The 20,476-nt window shown below is 34.9% G+C and overlaps 1 protein-coding gene across 2 annotated transcripts; it reads left to right on the top strand.

Moving 5' to 3' along the window:
- The first annotated feature begins 2,487 nt into the window (after positions 1-2,487).
- Positions 2,488-6,886, top strand: LOC111022246 (protein WVD2-like 2). Of its 2 annotated transcripts, none has more exons than XM_022299418.2 (7): positions 2,488-2,698; positions 4,493-4,941; positions 5,192-5,277; positions 5,385-5,469; positions 5,565-5,636; positions 6,221-6,331; positions 6,428-6,886. In XM_022299418.2, the coding sequence occupies exons 2-7, from the start codon at positions 4,498-4,500 to the stop codon at positions 6,728-6,730; spliced, it is 1,101 nt and encodes a 366-aa protein (XP_022155110.1). In that variant the 5' UTR covers positions 2,488-2,698; positions 4,493-4,497; the 3' UTR covers positions 6,731-6,886. The 2 variants fall into 2 exon arrangements, with proteins under 2 accessions (XP_022155110.1, XP_022155111.1); XM_022299419.2 differs by lacking the exon at positions 2,488-2,698 and adding an exon at positions 3,122-3,279.
- The last annotated feature ends 13,590 nt before the right edge of the window (positions 6,887-20,476 follow it).

Here is a 20,476-nt window from a genome sequence, read left to right as displayed (position 1 = left end):
TATCGCGCTTACAGTCCTCAAATTCATTTCGTCCCAATCTTCATCACTCATATTGGAATTCTTAGAACCTTTGTTGAAATTACTGCTTGACTCCACTCGACTACCATCACCACTTAGCTTTTCAGAAGCACCATCATTCAGTCTCTCCGTCTTGTGTAACCTAGATTATTGTATCAACACATCTTTGACTTGCACTTGTCATAAGCTGAAATTGATCATTCTGTAAAATTTCTCCACGTCAATCTTCACTGGACTCATAAAGATTTACATATCTACTTCACACTCGTAGCTAATCTTAAAATATTGAACAAGCCGCATTATTCACAGAACCGTAGTTCATTTAAGAAATATATTCTAATGTGGAAGTTCAAACAATGCTGCAATCACAGAGCATAGAAATTCAAGAAACTAAAAACCTAAAACTCTAATACCACTTTATAGTTAAAAAAAAAAACCCTACTTCTACCCCATGAATAAGCAGAAAATAACTCAGAAATAAAAAAAACCATAAGAATTTACAAGAAAAACACCAAATCACAGAAAAACAACAACCCACGAAGAAAATACACCATGTGAAAAATTATTACATAATTATCTTGTCGATCCAAATTATACAGAACACTCTCTCAAAGCAAATACTGTTCAAATTACTAGAGCTAGAATACCAGACTTAAAAGTGTTTCAATTGAAATGAATAAAATCTAAAGCCATATCAAGGCTCGTTTTATGACATTTGGAACACATTAACCTTGTAGCTTTTAGATGTGAGATAACTTCTATTATAATATCTTACCAATACCCCTATAGTTATTAGGCTCTACGTAACTGACAATTAATTCAATAGTCAAGAGATGCTTAAGTCGACATATAATAATGTCTTTTTAACCCCACAATTATCTTCCTTCCTCCCGTGGACTTTGCCTATTATCTGAAAGAGCATCTACATAAATTTAAAAACAGAAAAAATAAAATAAAAAAGAAATCCCGACCATTTTGTACATCAACACTTGAAAAGTTGACACAATTTTATTAAGGAATGGACAGGAGCAAAAAGAAAAGAATTAAAAACAAATTACATTATTGTGATGATTAATAAAATTAGAGGGTCTCCCAACAAATCTGATTTGTGGCCATTTGACATTGCCAGGTGGCTCCCACGTCCCAACAGGCAACTTTGTTTTCTTGCCTCCACACTCTTTCAAAATTTCATGCCGTTACTTGACGTCCCGCCGTTACTTACCTGCCAAACCAGACAAAAAAATTATTAAAAAAAATAGTTAAAAACATATGTTTTAGCCCCTCGTATTGGTATGTTTTTTCAATTCGGTTTCTAAAGTTTTAATTTAATTCCTTATATTTTAATACTTTTAATTTAGTCACTCACTATCATAATTAATGTTAAAATTATTAAATTGACTAATTATGAATTTACATGACATAATCATAGTGAATTGACTAGAGGAAAAAAATGTCACACAAGAGAAAATTTTCTAATTCATCGTTTAAATTCGGAAAGTTTTCTTCTCTTAATTAATAATGTTGTACTCTTTTAAATTTCTACCAATTCACTACTGTACCATGCAAAGTCAATTTCACCATTTTTCACTAATGATAGATTAGATTAGAAACATTTTAAATAATAGAGACTAAAATTAGGGGGTGGGTTGGGTTGGATTGGATTGAGATACTTTTTAGACCATAACCCATTTTTTCGGATTGTAAATTTATTCAACAAAAAAAACTCTTATTAAATAATATATCCAACCCAACCAATCCATAAAATATTTAAGTTGGATTGATTCGAGTTATTCGAGTAACTTATTCAAAGTATCGTCATTATATATATTACCTAACATTGAATTAAGATTGTAAGTCGATGTTTATTTAAATAGTAAAAAAATACACTCCAAAAACAAAAAAAAAAGTTGTTTTTAAAAGCGGTTTAGAACAAATAATCCTGATTATTGAATGAGATAAAATTAAAATAAATATAAATAAATATAAATTTTACATTGAGTAAAAGCAATAGTTAAAAAATTTATAATAAGTTCAAATGAGTTCGATTCAACCCTTGTTAAAAAAAAAAAAAACTCGATTCAACCCAAATTTATTTTGGGTGAACTTTTGAACCAACCAACTTATACAATTTTTATTTATTCGAACCGAGTTTATAACCCAACCTAAACTCCACAAATTGGGTTGGGGCGATCGATTTTTTGGACGCCCTTAAACTAAAATAAAAGAAAAAAATTGAAAAGTTAAAAGATTAAAATATATATTTAACCTAAAAATAACTTCTCTAAAGTTCGATTCATCATAAAAACTAATATCAACATAACTCAATTATCCTTGTGTTTCCATCTGTGAAAAACAAAGAAAAAAAAAAGAGATAATTATATCCATAAAACTTCCCTAAAAAAAGAAAAAGAAAATCTAAAAATTCACTGTACAAATTATATATAAATGGAAGCGAGGCCACCGCCCACGGCTCAACACCCAAAGGACAATTTTTGGAGCACGTCACTGAGGGTGAGGAAGGGGAACGAAAATCTCCACGAGCAATTATAAAAAAAAAAGAGGAAAAAAAAACATTTTTGAGTTTGTCTTGTTATTCAGAGAAGAGAAGGGGATTCAGATCGAGGGAGCAACAAGCTGCTGCCCAATCCTTCACATTATCTGATCCATAATACTTCACACGGTGAGTGATTTTTTCTACTTCCTTTTTAATTTCTTGTTTCTAAAATTGTGGGTTTGGATCTTACTTTCAAATGGAGGCTGCTCTCAAATTCACCTAATTTTTTTGCACTTCAAATTCCTGAGGTTGTTCTTGCTCAAATGTCACTATAATTCCACCAAATTTTGGTCTCTATTTTTTTGGTGGGTTTGTACTGCTCTGTCTATTTCTGTTTCCAATTTCAGGTCTCTCTGGTTCTATTTTGGAAATTTTTGAGTTGTTCTTGCTGAAATGTGACTCTATTTCCACGAAACTTTGGTCTCTTTTTGATGGGTTTCTCTTTGAAAGTTAGTGGTGGAATAATGAATAATTATTTTAATTCTTAGCTTTTCTTTTTTTTTGGTCAAAAAGGATTTAAAGGGGTTTTTGGAGTCGTGGGCTTTCATTTTCCATTAAGAGTGGTCGGTTGGTTTCTTTGACTTGTGAGGTTAAGGATTGATTTGTCTTTTGGTTGTCTCCTTTAGCCTTTGAGTTTTCAAATTCAGATTGATTTTTCATTTGCTTCTCTCCTCTGCCTTATGTCTCTTGAATCTTTGCTTCTTTCTGTAAGTTTTTTCTTCTTTTTTTTTTTTTTTTGGAAATTTCTAATTATAGTTTTTTGTTTCCAAATCAGCTTGTTAAATACATGGAGAAGATCAGTAGTTCTGTTTCATTTCTTATATTTTTTCCTTTTCCTATGAAGGGTTCTTCTTAAACTATAAAATAACAGAGTTGAGTTCTTGGTTTTTGCCTTTTTGGCCTTTGCCTTCTTTAAGTTCTGGAGTTCATTCAGCTCAGTCATCAAGAAATCACCTTGGAAAATTTCCTCTTGTTTTTATGTTTTTTTGGGGGGAAGAACCAATATTTAGCATGAAATTGACAAGGTGTATCATTTTTTATCCTAAAATTTTAATTTCATCGAATTGCATCTTAAACTTAGATAAACGTATGTTACGATCTTTACCTTAAACTTGAATAAGCTTTGTAATTCTGACCTTCTGCTAAGTTTTCGATCGAAGAATCGCTAAAAAATGTAGAGCGTTCAATGAATTATAAAACATATACTTGAAATGAAAGATACTGAATTTCAGATACAAACAACATTGGAGTTGGTTATTTTAATTGAAATTTATGACTTTTGACTGTTATTCAATGGTCGGCTTTATGTATTGATCCAACTTCGTTTTGTACCAAGCTTGGTTTTATTGAAATTAGTGAGTTTTATAAAATTTTACCGTGTTTTTTTTTTGGGTCGAGTGAGTGAATTAGAGGGTGAAATTTGTAATACTTATCTTAGTCTTGGGTCCAGTTTGATGACTGAAAGTTTAGAGGTTAAAATTGATTTTTTTTTCTCTCTTTTTATATTATCTCTTTTTAATGAATATTAGAGATTTTCCTGGATGTGCTGTATTTGGTTATATGGTGGTTAAACTGGCAAATAACCTTGTTTTAGTTTCTTAATTTTTCTCATGCTTTGATTTGGTTATAAGATTCATCAAATCTCTCTCTCTATCCTCTCAGTTGAATCTAAATTGTTGCTGCTAACTCTATTGAAGTGTTTTTTCTTTCTTTTAAATCCTATATTACGGTTTTTTGCATTTTTCACAATTACTCATCTTCCCCTTATCCTTTGAAATGTTACATTTTAGATCTCAATTAATGTAAATCCGTAAGCAATTTGATACTGTAATTTAAAATAAAATACAAAGTCTATGAAGTACTTGTGTGCGGAAGTTTATGGCTGGAACTGTTGAAAGATTAACTGCTCACCTTATACAGTATCAATGGGGAGGGAGCCGAGATCTGTACAAGTTGAGCAAAAGCCGAACGGGGTTGCACATGACATGGTTCTTGTTGCCCCCCGAGTTGCAGAGAGAAACGTTGAGGCCAAGGACTATGAAGTGAAGGAATGTACTGAAGAGAACTTAATCATTGAGAAATATCATGAGAAGCAAGAAGTGTTAAGTGTTAAAAGGACAAATCTTGACTCGGAGGAGAAGTACGAGAAGTCTGGAGCCGAGAAGTTCGGTGAAGACAAGAAATCAAGCCCAGTTGGATCAAAATCTCCCGGGAATATGCGAGGGCAATACACCGTTCCTCAACCGTTTACGTTGGAAACTGAAAAGCGCGGTCCGTGCACACATACTATCGGAAATGATGCTACTACCACGGGAGGTGTCAACATTTCACCAAATATGCAATCTCCTAGTGCTAAGAAGAACTCTCAGGTAATTAGATTCATAATTGCTTGTCATATCTGGGTCAATTTGGGGATTTTCTCTTCTTTAAAATATGCATAATGTCATAAGAATTGATGAAAGAAATGAAATTAATGTTTGCCTTCACTCTTTCAGTTTGGCTTAAGAGTTATATCATTGTGATGTATTATTGTAAAGGTTGAGCCAATTATTTATGGTTTTTTTATTGAAACAGTTTGAAAATGATGATTCATGGTTAAATTTTTTCTGTTGTTTACAGCCAAATTCACCTCTTTCACTAAGGAAGCACCTGCAGCTGGATAAAAAATACCACGATGAAGAGGATAATTGGTCAATCACTTCCTCGTATCCTTTTCTAGATGAAAATACTTTTACATTCAGTAATTAAAATTATTTCGTATGCAATCATTTCCACTTCATCTTTGGTTTGTATGATCCTTAGCCATGTTTAGTACTGCTACTTCTGTGAAATCTAAGGTAACTGTTGGAGTGGCTCCGACTTTCCGATCAGCTAGTCGTGCTGAGAGAAGGAAGGAGGTAACTTAGCTAGCATTGCGAATTGCAAACATTGTCGATATTATGGACACCATTAAGTCGTATTCGTTTTCATGATCTAAATTCCTTTTTTTCAGTTTTACCAAAAGTTGGAGGAGAAACACCAAGCTTTGCAGGCAGAGAAAAGCCAATATGAAGCTAGAACAAAGGTAGCTTTGTTTTTTTTTATTTAATTTTTAATTACCGCTAACTCTAAAAGTTAAGCGGATTGGTTATAGTTTAATCTTTTATATATATTCTCAGCGCTGCTATCCCTTACATGTGAGCTCGAATATTTACTTGATTCATGAAAATTAGTGTATGAGCTATTAATATCAATTAAATAGAAGATATTGATGATTTCTCTCTTCTATGGTACCGACATTTAGTCACTACTAAACTCTAAAGTCTAGGATTTAGAGTTCACGGTTTAAAGCTAATAAGTTAGAGTATGTTTAATCTTTAGTCCCTCGCATTAGGATTCAAATATTAATTTGATTCATGTGTATATTAATATTAATTGGGGAGAAAACGATATTGTACGGATTCAAACACAGGACATTATGCTTAGAATAGTATCCTAAGTCTCCACTAACCAAAAAACTAAAGCTATTAGGATATCGTATATTCTCGACACCCTTTCTCATTTTTCCTTTTCAACTTGTGATTGCTTGTTAAATCGTCTTGAAATGATCAAACTCTTAGATTTTGTTTTCACTTAAAAGAAAAACACATTGTGATGTGGATTTCATAGGAAGAGCAAGAAGCAGCCATCAAGCAACTGAGGAAGAGTTTAGTCATCAAAGCAAATCCAGTGCCTACTTTCTACTATGAGGGACCCCCACCCAAAGTTGAGCTCAAGAAGGTGAGAGTTTGAAGAATCAATCTCTCTTCAAGTCACAACCTCCATTTTTTGGTTACAATTCTTAAGCTTTAGCTTATTCTGTATCGGTCATTGCAGCTGCCATTGACTCGGCCCAAGTCACCGAATTTTACTAGGAGAAGAAGCTGTGGCGATGCAGTTAACCCAAATCTAGAGAAGGGAAAAGTATGTGCTCGAGTGAAACGACATAGCCTCGGTAGTATCAGAGCAGAGCCAACTAGTCTGACGACAACGACTCCGAAAACTAAGGGGCATATCAGCGGGCGGAGTAACAGTATGAGGGTGAAGGACCGAGTAAATCAGGAGAAAGAGACAACAAAAACAACTGCTGCTAAGATTCCTGAGCAGAGAAGCAATTTGGACATAACAGTTCAGTCATGAAGTTGGGATTTTTCCTCTGGGGTTAAAGAGGGAAAAAAAAAGGTCTTCATTTTGTATTTTGCATTGTTTCCAATATGGATATTCTGAAAGGAGTTGTCCTTTTTTCTTCTGAGTTTAACTGGATTTTGGTAATATGATATTTGTAAATGTTTTGTAGTTATGATTTGTACTGACAAATATCTTAATAGCTGTGTTTACTAGAGAGAGAGTTGATGACTTCACATTTAAGAAGATAGGTCAAGAGAACTAAAACAGTGTTAGTCTGTGGATTTTTGTTGCCAAATCTTTTTGCTCTAAGATTTGGGTTGTTTGAGGTGTCAAATATCTATGTTTATTATCAGCTAGGAGTGTAAGCGGGTCGGTTTGGATCGATTTTACCCTAAACTAATGTCCAAGAAAAAGTAAATGGACTCGAATTAATACAACTTGATTATCAAATGGACCAAAACTAGATTGAACATGACCAAAACTTTCTAAATGTATCTAGTTGAATCGGTAGACTATTTTTCAATTTTATACTTTGACCAACGGAATTAGATGAGATATAACTTTAACCAATCAACTAAACTTAGTGAGAAATGTAATAGAGGTAACCAAATTATAAAAGTACAAATAAAGCTCAAAAAAGAAAAAAAAATCAAAATATATGAAAAGTAAGTACAAAAAATATGGGTAATGGCAAATCATAAATTAAGACTAATTTGCCTTAATCCCACCAATATGATTGATTGATCCATAATAATAATAATAAATTGAGCAATGTCCAGTCTATAAACTTTCATGGTGTTGTCTAATAGATTTTAAACTTTAAAATAATAGTGCATAAATATTTATTTTGATTAATAGGTTCTTGAATTTGAAAAATGTAGTGATTTTTTAAACTTCAAAATTTGTGTCGGTTAATTTATGATCTATTTGACACATTTTAAAATTCACCAATTTATTAGACAAAAAATTTTAAAATCAAAGTTGACACCAAATTCAATTTTGTGTCAAATAAGATGGTAAAATTTAAAAGAACATCTAGTAGACCAATTTTTCATAATTGAGAGATATATCTGACAAAATTATGAAAGTTCAGGGACTAGATTTGTAATTTAACATTTTTATGTTTTACTTTTTTTTTTACAACAAATGAGAGGTATGAGGGTTTGAACAATAGGTGCCAGTTATTACTAAAATAAGCTCATGTTAGCTTTTATTTTCAACTGTTTAGTAGTGGAAGGAAAATGAGCCAATTATGATTTGACACGTTTGGGTCCTTTTGTAGTCAAGTGGAGAGGCAATTAACTTGCTCTTGTCACGTGCGGAGGTATGAACTTTGTGAACAATTTGAAGTTTTTTATTTTTATTTATTTTTCTGATTTCCATTGCATTGATTTCTTTACCTTTTGAAGTTGGTTTCTCAGAATTCCACGATTCCAACCAAAGTAGAACTGAAACTTGAAAATATTTGATCTTCAAATGCAAGAAAGTCATGAAATTCCTTGGCAGCAACTCACTCTTTCCATATCATCCTTTGCCTTTTTGCAGCTTCAAAGCACATGGGTTGTTGGTTCCCCCTTTTACCACAAAAATAACAAAGATAAATAAATGAATGATTGGTTAAAACTTTCATTGAAGTAACCATTTACTATCAGACTCTTTCTAAGTATGTAATGCTTTGATTCCTATACTTTTATTTGTAATTGTTTTGTCTCTAAACTCTAGTGTGTAATAATTTCGTTCACCTAGTTTAAAATTTGTTAAGATTTAGTCCCTTCCATGAAAATCCACAAGGTAAAGTATCAATTTTTATTATGTAATAATTTAGTATCGCAGTTTATAAATGCATTGGGTCCTTAAGGTATTGCCTTAACAATATTTTACATGGTAGGGGTTAGGGATTAAATCATTACAAATGACTAAATTGTTATATATTAAAGTTTATGGACTAAATGGTGATATACTAAAGTTTAGGACTACATTGTACTTCAACTAAAGTACAAGGACCAGTATTATTTTTTAAGGCCTCATTTGATAACCCATTTGCTTTTGGTTTTCTAATTTGAAAAGTAAGCTTGTAAACAATACTTTCTCCTATATATTTATTTATTTTATTATCTACTTTTTAAAAAATGTTTGTTGTTGATGCCGAAATTTGACTTCCTGAGATTTTGTCAAATTCACACCAATCTTTTAGAATAAAAGGATCGACGAGACCTACAAAATAGAATAACACTAAAACCGGTGTGGCTCTTGCCACACAGGCTCCGATGCTTAAGTTAGGATCAGACAAGTTGAGTATAAAGTGTAGGGTGTTGTGAACATACCTTTAGGGTTTAGCTTAGTCTCCTATTTATTGAGGTCGAATCTCAATCCCTTCAGGATTTACATTAGTTGAATCCTATTCCCTTTAGGATTTACATAAGTTGAATCCTAATGCACTCAGGAGATCTTAGATGGAATGGGCCTCATGCTGCATTCAGGGCCGAGACGAAGTCGACTTGGATTGGGCTATGCAGGGGTCGGGCACATCAAAGAGGTTCTCGGCCATTGGGCCGAGAACTCCTTGGTGCGGAGCAGTTCTCGGCGCCAAGGTCTGGTCGGCGCCGAGCAGTGCCAACCTTGGGTCGGCTATGGCTGGCCTAGGTTACTGTGCTCTGACCCACTTACCTCTCTTGGGGTCTGCTCCTTCTTCGACTTTCTTTCCTCTTTACAGTTGTTTATCTCTATTTTCTCCCTATAACATTTGCAAAATCTAATAAAAAGTTTGTAAACAAAAAATAGTAGTTTTCAAAAATTTGTTTTTATTTTTGAAATTTGGTTAAAAATTCAAATGTGCTTTTTAAGAATGGAGAAAAATATGACCCAGAAATTATGAGTACGCAAGCATATAACCTTTACAAAAAAGGAAACTAAAAACAAAATTGTCATCAAATGAGGTTTGAACTATTAATTTTTTCTTTTCAAAAGATTTAGTTTAGTTGGAAGAATATCACATCTCATATCGTTAAATGTATATGTATTACTTTAGAGTTATAGTGCAACATCAATCAATCTGAGCATAACTCAGTGGATAAGGTGGCTGAAGGTTCTTCTATGGGATAAAATAAAGTAAAATCCTTGGCCCTCCCCCACCAAAAGACGTGTGGTTACGCCTTAGCTCGCACACTCGAAGGACGAGGAGGAAGGGCTCATGACTTTGAAAGAAATAGCTGAGCAAGGCTCCCACCTTGGAAGATTCTAACTTGTAGGAATTTAGCTAACATTAAATAGAAGGATGAATATGCTGTCAAATGACCAATTATCGGTGCAACAACCATGAATGACAGATATGCCAGCCACAGTGGCATAACTTCGATTTCCAATCCTCCCCTCTTATAAAATGTGGAGTCCCACATTTTCAAAGGTACGCAGTCTATTGAAGTCTATATAAGCTCAACTAGATACTTGATAACTTTTGAAAAAGAGTTATTTATCTCACATTTTAACTTTATTAATTGCCTAATTGGAGTGCATAATGTTTATTATAGAATTTGAGGGTTATTTATTTATTTATTTTTAGAAATAGTGGTTATTATTAAGAAAGAGGAGCCATATGTGAAAACATTTTAAGTGGTAGATATCATTTTTTTTAATCATGTGTGCAATTAGTGAGAGTTTTTGAACTTACCTTGAATGATTTTTAAAGTAAAGAAAGCAAATCCAAATTTGCTATAGCAAATCACAGTGATGTTGTTGGAGCATTAGGAAGAGTGATGATTTTGCGAAACAATGCTGGAGTATTAGCATATCCATGCTGTAGTATTTCAATATAAGATCACACAACAACACGAATTCTAGAATTAATGGACAATTAAGTCTCCAGTCGTATGGACCTAATCGTATAGATGGTTGAACTCAAAAGAGAAAAGTTAGATGAATTACTTTTAGGGTAAAATATCGAATTAGATAAAGCTTGAATTTTCCTCAACAGTGCAGAGTGAAGACGGGGGGGGGGGGGGGGGGGGGGGGGGTTGCACGAGTGCAATTCCAGACATCTTCAGTAAGGCAAAATTAAAAAATAAAAATAAACCATAAGATCTATTGGAAAATAAAAGTAACATGAATGCTAAATATTCTTCCCTAATCTTGAAAAATACTTGCCTAAAACTAATAAATAATATAATTCTTTAAAATAAATCCTAAGGCAAAAATCTAAGACAAACTAATATTGTCTTCAAACAAATAAGGACGACATTTTACTTAAATAAAGGTGACGGCTATGTCATTTAGGCGACAAGCATAGGTATCAGAGCAATTGGGTGGCGTGGGCAGGTAAGCACATGGGCACTAGCAGGCATCAAAAAGCGTGGGCGCTAACACGTGCAAGAGGGTAGATTTGAGGTTAGTGGGGCATTGGGCATTGGTGATGCACACAGATAAGATGCAAGCATTGGCTGGGTGTGCGAAAGGACGCTGGGCACGTGGTAGGAACTCGAGAAGAGACGTGTGGCTGGGCGTGCATTTGTTGGCGTAGGTGTAGGTAGGCAGCAGTAGGCACTCGTGCATGCAAGTGTGAAGATGCGCACATGAGGCTGGACACTAGCATGGGCATGGGCACTGGCACACGCACAAGGACCGCGTCTTTATGAGGTTCTTAAGTAAGGGCTGGGTGTCACAATTGCACTTCTTTGAATGGGCCAAGCTATTGTGCGACACTTGCTTTATAGCTCAAACAAGTAAGTCAGTCGAGAAAAATAAAAAATCACGAACAGTCTCAGTGTATGGTCTAGCCTCCGCTCATGTTTGTAGAAAAAATAGTTTTATAAAACGTGGGAGAGAAAACAGTTGAAAATATCTTTAAAACAACATTGTAAACATTGGGTGCAAGAAAACTTGATTGCAAAAGTATACAACGCTTGGTTGGGAGGAGTTTGATGACTACTTGGTCCCCCTATAGTAAATTCTAAGACATTTTTGGTGTGGTAAGCGTAGACGTGCAAACTGGTGAGGAGTCACTCGCTGGCATACAGGCTATATGTGAATTTCGATTGACTTAAAATTTTGTGTGCTTATATAACTACCTTATACGCACCTAATTCCAAAGTCGCTCAGCCATGTGGTGAGGATATAGTTGATGACCTGGTTAACTGGCGCAGCTTGAAGTTGTTAATCTTCGTCTTTTAGGCCTTAATGTTTTCCTCTCATTCCCAGTTGATCTCTACATTAGGAAGGTCCTTCAATTTGACGAGGAATTCTTGAACTCTGCAAATAGGCCTTCTCACTTTTCTAACTCTCTCTGCAAGGATCTCTTCTACTTCTTTATCTTCTTTTTGATTGAAGTCAATGGTGGGTTGCATCATAAACATTGCTCTCGTCATCCTCACTCACATGAATTGTTGGGTTGATCTTCATCCATGCAGACAACACCATGCTATACGATACATTCCCCACTTTCTTTGGAACTTCAACCGATCCATCATATTTTCTTACCAGTCTTTGATCTTTGTGTCTTCGAAAGCAAATCTATTACGGCTTCAGCTTGCTGAGAACTTAGTCAACCACTCGAAATTCGAGAGCACGCGTTTCTTCATATGGTTGGAGGCTTTTTCCAAGTAGTGACACGACTTATCCCAAATCACCCTAACCATCCAAGGACGTGACACACCGACAATAGATTCCAACTAAACTCTAGGAATCCATTGCCACTAACATGAGGTGTTAGAACATTTTGAATATCAAATCGTGGATAGCAAATTACCACTCATATAAAATCAAAAAATTTTCGACAGAGTTTCCTTTGAAAAGTGGAACTAACACACTTGGAACAGAAAATATTAGCCACTAGTTACCATAAAACACGCTATTAAATAATTTCATGCAAAAAGATATGCAATTTAGAGAAGTTTGTGGCAAATCTCAGTCCCGGAAGGCTCGTTGGAGAATCAATGCTACCTAAAAAACATTAAGGAGAAATAGTGAGCTGACAAGCTCAGTGAGTGGTAGATATTTACAATAAAATTATGTTAGGAAAACCATTAATAAGCCGGACAAGACCATAATTTATGAGATTGTTATGAATACGTTGTGAAACAAATAACTTGAAAAACGTAATGATAGGAGATCCTTACAAGCATAATCTTTAAAACATAGTCATGGGATAAATAAACTTATCATTTAAATATACACCCAAAACTTGGCATACTGGCACGGAGCAAACTCATTACGCACATTTGAGCATCCTAGTTATACTATATACGTGGAATGTCAATACATGGAGCGAAACAAACTGGTCATGCTATGTATATGCTAAACTCTCATACATAGCAGAGCGACTGGTCATATACTATGCATCAGGTAATATTAAAATGCATAGTAGAGTGATACAAATCATACTATACATCGAGCAACCTCAAGATATATTCCAGAACAAATTTGGTCATACTACACATCGAGGAACCTCAAGATGTATAGCAGATGAAAGCTGGTCATACTATACGTCAAACAACCTCAAGATGTATAGCAGAGCGAAAGGTGCAGCACTACGGGAGGTCCCAGATCTAGCTATTGGATTCGTGCCCAGCGCACCTTACCATAAGTGGTCTTGGGAAGCTTCAGTTCTCTAGTTGGATTCTTATTCTTTTTTCTTTCTTTTATTACAACTTGGATACAGCTTTGGAGGCGCTCGGTTGATTGATCTCTGGAGACTCCGCTTTCGCTAGGGTTTACAACCAACTTTCCATTTACACATAGTCGTTCCCCTTATCTTTCTTTCACTATTCCTACCCACGGAGTTGCGAACCAAGATCCGTGATATGAAAACAAAAATCAGACACGTAGTAGAGTAATCCTGGTCATACTATGTATCGAGCGAGCTCAAGCACACAGTAGAGCAACATTGGTCATACTACACATCGAGTTAACTCAAGATGCATAACATAGTAAAGCTGGTCATGCATACACTACGGGAACACTATTGATGTACGTGTACAAAGAAATAACTATAGGTACAATATTTAGTGGTTCCGAAACAGATTCTACAATAGCTTAATATTCTCAAACCATAACAAAATCATAGTTATTACATATCAGCGTCTCATAATCTTTAAAACATAAATTTAATGATTCGTCATCACTATTGAAAATACAAATACCCAACAATTGGCCTAAAATAATTCTGAATCTCGTATACCAGCTCAACCATAGTTCGGTAGTCATGTCAATAGGTTAAAATCATGGAATTTCTATAAATTAAACACTTTGCAAACTCAATTAATTTCGAAATATGCCGTTGCAATAAAATCCATTCGTGAATACCAATCCCTTGGAATTTCATAATGTTAAGTCATAATATCAAATCATTAACTACAATTCATCCCTTTATACTTCAACATTTCATTGGTTAATAAAATAAGTAAATTTACAAAATAAGCATAAATACCTTGAAATCTCCATAATTTCCAATAACTAAATCTAAATGAGTCAATTTTGATTTCGATGTTTAAGTTAAAAAATTACTACAATATTTAACATACTTAATAAAATAACCACTCACCGTGCTATTAATTCGTGAATTTTAGTCTATAAGTCATCTCAATTTGCTTGACCTCGAATAATAATATTCATCATCATATTAGCTTATATTTCATTCTAACAAACACCACCTATCTTTAAATAATAACCCAAAAATACCTTTGTTCACAATGAAATACCACCACTTGTACCTCAAGTGAAATTTAGTATTTTATTTCCCCATTTCACTATTCACTTTCTTCTTCCTCCATTAACCTACCAAAACCACCATTTTCTTCCATTTCTTTTCTATAATATTTCACAACTCAATACCCATTATTCTCTTTTATTTTTAATTATTTTTTTTTCCAATCTACTAAAGCTACATCTCACTAAGATTTACCATTGGAACTCTTTCCTTTCTCAAACTAATTTTCACACTAAATATTGACTTTGAAAACTAGCATTTTTTCTCCTTCATTTCAAATATTAAATCCAAACAAAAACTAGCAACATTGAAAGACCATAGAAGTTATTGAACAAAAAGAAAGAAAACTCATATTAATTTTTCTTGAAAACAACTTAGGGAAGTTGGAATCAATTTATGGAACTTGGAATCTTACATATATGCTTCCTCAATCCATTCCTGATGTTGACCACACTTTTCCAGCAACTTTCCGGTAGCTTTTAGGCTTTCTTTCATTCTTCTTCTTCCTCCATGATTTCTTCCCTCTCCCTTTCTTTCTTTCTTTGTTTTTTTAACCATTCTCTTCCCCTTTCTCTCTCCACCTTATCTTCTTTCTTTTTCCTTTTCTTTATTTTTTTATTAAAAAAAACTTTAAAGGAAGTTTTGTGCCCCATTTTATTTTCTTTTTTAATACCAAAAAGAAAAATTAAAAGAAGGAGGTTACAAGTAGTCTTGAGCAATCTCTATCGTTTGTCTCCATTCCTTCTTGAAGTTATGGGCTCGAGGACTCTTTCCAGCATAGAGGAGGTCGATGATATGTGGTATAGACGGTTGTCTGCCATTTGAAAAGGGGCTCTTTCTTGTTGAAGAACTCATCTGGACATTAAAATATATCTGAACAATGTCTAGCAACTGGACCCAATTCCCTTGTCGAGCATCGACGAAGTGACGCAAGTTTTCTTCAAGCATGTTGTTATATCTCTCAGTCTATCCATCAGTCAGTGGGTGATAACTCGAAGATATGTTTAAGCTTGATCCAAGACAATGCATAATGTTCCTCCAAATATGCCATCTTTATCCCTAACAATGCTTGTCAGAACGCCCCATAGTTTCACTATACGTTTAAAGAACAATTGTGTCGTAAGCTCAACATAACATGTCTTGGGGGTCGGTATAAAGGTCGCATACTTTGAAAAACAATAAATAACTACAAAAATGACTTCATGCTGCCCTACCTTCGATAGATGAGAGATGAAATCAAGTGATACACTATCCCAAAGTCTTTATGGTAGGGGTAGGGGTTCAAGCAATCCTGCCATTTTCTTTTTATCTACATTTTTTTGCTTATAGATAAGACATGTCTTCGTGTATTGCATAACATCTTCACATATACTAGGCTAGAAGTATCATTTTTTCAATAGAGCATAAGTGGCTACCCAAAGAGTGTTGTGACCACGTGCAGGAGCTTTTTCTTCAAGTCACCTATTCTCGGCACATATAACCTGTTTTCTCCTTCGATCCAAAACTAATAGGTCTTCCAAGCCTTTACTAGCTCAACTATAGCTGGAGCAGAGGGGTCCTTCTGCAAGCATTCTCTAATGAAGTCACTAATAAGTTTGACGTTTTACTACTGAAAGCTTACTGTCAGAGCATGTTTGATTGTAAAACGACCATTTTTCCTATGTATTTTATTAAAAAGTGTTTACATATTGTTAAAGTAGGATAGAAGCTAAACATTTTTGAGTAAATTACAATATGAGGTGTTTAGAGTTAAATTGAAATAGATTGTGGTCAAACTAGACAACAACTCATAGTTTTTTACTTTAACAGGGACATTACGCTTGACGAATTTTGGCTCATTAAACAAAAAGTGCATTTTGTTCATAGGGTAATGGAAGTCATCTCACATTTGGATTGCTTTAACCAATTTGGTCCACTCTAAGTCAAAATTGTTCAGTCTGACACAATATCAACACTCCTCTCCTATTTGGTGGAGAGTTCAACCAACCTCAACGGCTATTTAAGAAAAGCCCCCTACATAGTTTCAAAGCATCTCATTCACTTCATTTCAACCCTAGATGACTGATTAACTTCGTTGTACATTTCTCTATATGTTATTTTATTGTTTTTGAAACCCTAGCCTTAGTATACCCATTGTTACATTTTGTTCTTGCTTTAATTCAATTTTATTATGGTTGTACTTCATATATTTCATTTCTTTTAATGTTCTTTAACGAGTGTCAAACTCCCTTCAACCTTGATAGAGAATAAGGTTAAAATAGAACTCGTTGTACTTTGTTATTCTTTAAATTCAAGTTACGGAAATTATTTGCCTTATTTATGTGAGCGTTTTTCTTCCTTTAATTATGCACTAATTTTGTTTTTGACCTGTCTATGGGATGCCTTAGCTAAAACTATTTAATCTTAACATGGTTGGAAAATGACCAGTATGTGCACGATGCATTTTTAGGTTGATTTCTAAAAGCTTTTCCTTAAGTAATTTCTTAGGTTGGTCACTGGGAAATTGATCTATACACTGAAACCTAATACCGAGAAGCTTAGGTTAAGTAAGATATTAGGAAACTAATATGAGATGTGACTTAGACATAAACGCATAAACCACAGTCCTATACATAGGCCCTCTGACCCATAAAAGTAAATGAGTTGATAATTACATTCTAGGATTGTAACTATACATAGACATATGATAGTAGGTTACTCTAGGCTCTAAAACAACCAAAAGCAGTTTGTAATAAGATTAGAACTCAGATTTCCTAAAAGTGTCAAGTAGGACTCGACGTTTTTTCCTCTATTGTGTACTTTCTCTCAAAACTAAGGTAGGAAGCAGAGGGATTGTTTTTCTAAAATTGATTGAGACTTACATACCTAAATCACAACTTTATCACCCATTTTTATTCATAAAACCCAATTGCAGTTTGAAACATTTCATTTTGATTAATTTTGAAAGCAAAAATCTACGAGGATTCGACCTTGGGATTATTTGCTTGTATTACTTGTGATCATGTATGCTTGCACATGTATCCTATCTTTCGAGGTAGAAAATATCCGAACAGTTGTGAATTGTGACTGGGGTTATGCTGAAAGCACGCACTAAGCGTGGTAACAATTCTATAGATGCAAGTGCACACCTGTCAGAGTAATATGAAATGGATGGAGTATCCAAGTATCGATCCTCAAGGACTTCTAAATAATTTCCAAACTCTAAAGTTTTAATGAATAGTGAACGTTGAAATGAGTGATTCTTGTAAAATGGGAAGTGGTCACAAATAATGGTTTTGGATTTGGGATTTGGTCTTATAATGGTAAAACCTAGACCGAATTACTTCAAGTTAGCCAACAAAGAATCAAGGATACGCTAAGGACGATATGCATTTTACTTTAGGAACCAACGACTACGCTTTTCACTTGACTTATGTCTTAGCAAGTTCAAAGTCCTAAGACATTCCCTAATATGTCTATTATGAGAGATATCTTAGTTTTAGGATGGAAATAGTCGCAACCTCGGGTTAAGGTCCTATGTCTAGGCTACTTAACCGGAACCCTTATGTCTAAGGCGCTCCTCTCCTCGGTTTAACCACTCAACAATGCAAATAAGCAACCTTTTTAGTATTGACTTGTTAAGACTTACAGTGGCCTTTTCTAAATCCTAACTTTTTGGGAAAACACGTTGAGCAATGAGTGGAAAGCAAAAACACTACTTCTTAGCAACCCTTTTTAGAAATAAAAGGCTAACTATCCATAACTGGGCTAGAGACGGGAATTTAGAAAGACATATTGAAGAAAATACAGCAAGTAAAATGGTTGAAATTGAAATGCATGTGTGAAAAACAAAAATTAACTAACGGAGAGTTTTGCTCGGGATTGAGAGCTTCGCCCTTCTCTTTCAAGCAAGGGGGAGTGTCACGTGCTCTTTCCTCCAAAAACACAATTCTCTTAACTAAAAATAAAGTAAAGGCAAAGTAAAGATAAGCTAAGTGCTGGATTTTTATAAATTTGAATAAGTAGAAAATAACTAAGTAACAACGGAAACAAAACAAAGCTCAATAAAGGAATTTAAAGTGCTCGGGATTTAAAAACTAAAAGCAACTAATGAAAGCAACTCAAAAATACTTAGAAAGCAACAAAGAAACACTAAGAATGATCAAGAGAAGGAAGCAAGGCTTGATGAATTTGGTGGAGAAGCTGCTGGAATTTATAGCTGTGCAGAATTGGTTAGGTAGGTCCTAAAACGCTGGTGGATCACCCATTTCCAACTCCTTTGACTGACTAAATCGTGCTCAAACTAATAGTGGAACACTTCTTCTACACTTATGTATCGGTTGGAACCACCAAAACGCATTGGAAGACGCATTTCATTAAGGGCAAAGTTGGAAGAAAATCAGGAATTCTGCAGCCTCCCAGGCGCCTGGCGCCTCCCATGTAGTTTTTTTCCGTCTTTTTGCTTCTTCTGATTAATTTGCACTCCCAAATGGTCCTAAAATGTCATAAATACAATATAAACCAACCACAAACCATCATATATGAATTTTGCATGAATTGGAACTCAAACGACCGAGAAAAAGTCCGAAACAAAGTTAAAACATAGTAAAAACAGCATCTAAAACCTTCTTTTTACGCATGTAAACAAGCGTAATCAAATTGACCCATCAACCTTACTGGCATGAATGTGGGCTAACATGCATAGGGATGCATGTTCGCCTTTCCGACTCAGGGCGTCGAAACCTTGGTTGGACTTTCCGACTTTATGCTCGAACTTGGAATCAAACTTGACCAACAACTCTTGCCATCTAGTGTTCTTCGAGGTCAACTTCGGCTGATTGAAGAAGTGACAAATTGCACTATTGTCTGGTTTTACTACGAAGCAGAAACCCAATAATTATTGCCTCCACGCTCTAAGTTAATGGACCACAACTAGCATTTCTTTCTCGAATACTGTATATCGACGTTTGACACTATTAAGCTTACGACTCTCATAAGTGATTTGATGGTCATTTTAAAGGAGGACGCCACCTAATGCATAGTCCGAAGTTCGGTCTCTACCTCAAACAGTTTCATTACATCTACTAGCCCAAGAATTGGGCCCCTCGTAATAGTCACCTTTAGTTCCTCAAAGGCGTCCTGACACTCATTCGACCATTGCCAAATAATTCCTTTCTTTAGTAACTCTATCATTAGGGTAGGGTGGGTCATCTTGAAAATCCTTCAATAAGTCGGCGATAATACTTAGCCAAACCCATGAATGAGCACAACTCGATCACGGAGGTGGGCACTCTCCACTCTTTCTTGGCCTTCACCTTTTCAGTATCTAGGCTGATTCCCTCATGTTCAATCATGTAGCCAAGGAAAGCAATCTATTTCTGTGCAAAGGCACATTTTTTTTCCTTCACATAGAGCTTTTTTGCCTTAGTTTGTCGAAAACTAACTTGAGGTGAATTCAGCGTTCTTCCAGGGTCAAGGAATTCAAAGGATAAACTATATCATCAAGGTAGACTACCACAAACTGATCAAGGTATTCGTGAAAGACCTAATTCATCATCGTACAGAATGTGATAGGGGCATTCGTTAATCCAAAAGGCATCACAAGAAATTCAAAGGAACCGTACCTCATCATGAAAGTGGTCTTTGGCTTGTCACCTTCTGCTATACGCAATTGGTAGTAACCTAACCTAAGATCGAATTTTGTGAAGTATTTGGCTCCATGTAATTGATCAAAAAAGATTTTTTTGTTGTGGCAGGAGTAGACGAGCAAAGCGGAGGGAGCTACTCGATGTCCTACAGGCCAAATGTGAACTCCGATTGACTTGAAATTTGGTGTGCTTACATAAATCATTGATACACACCTAGTTCCAAAATTGTTCAACCAAATTCCGCCTGCAACCTTAAAAACACGATATGATACATACAACAAAAAGCTTAAAGACATGAAAGTAAAGTATGTACATGACAATGAGACGTGGTGAGGATGATTTGGACATATAGCCATGGGTAAAAACACCCTGGACAAGCATGCAAGACACTGAGCAGTCCATGTGCGTGCGATGGGTATGTCCTTCAAGTATGGC

Source organism: Momordica charantia, assembly GCF_013281855.1.
Source record: "Momordica charantia cultivar OHB3-1 chromosome 6 unlocalized genomic scaffold, Mcharantia_2.0 BLBB01000006.1, whole genome shotgun sequence".
Lineage (NCBI taxonomy): Eukaryota > Viridiplantae > Streptophyta > Magnoliopsida > Cucurbitales > Cucurbitaceae > Momordica > Momordica charantia.
This window is presented reverse-complemented; position numbering and strand designations above follow the sequence as displayed.

Bases quoted from the DNA above. Each gene is read 5' to 3' on its own strand.
- LOC111022246 (XM_022299418.2), top strand. From the start codon at position 4,498: ATGGGGAGGGAGCCGAGATCTGTACAAGTTGAGCAAAAGCCGAACGGG. The intron at 5,470-5,564 runs GTAACTTAGCTA...CCTTTTTTTCAG, and splicing joins GTGCTGAGAGAAGGAAGGAG to TTTTACCAAAAGTTGGAGGA. The intron at 5,637-6,220 runs GTAGCTTTGTTT...TGGATTTCATAG, and splicing joins AATATGAAGCTAGAACAAAG to GAAGAGCAAGAAGCAGCCAT.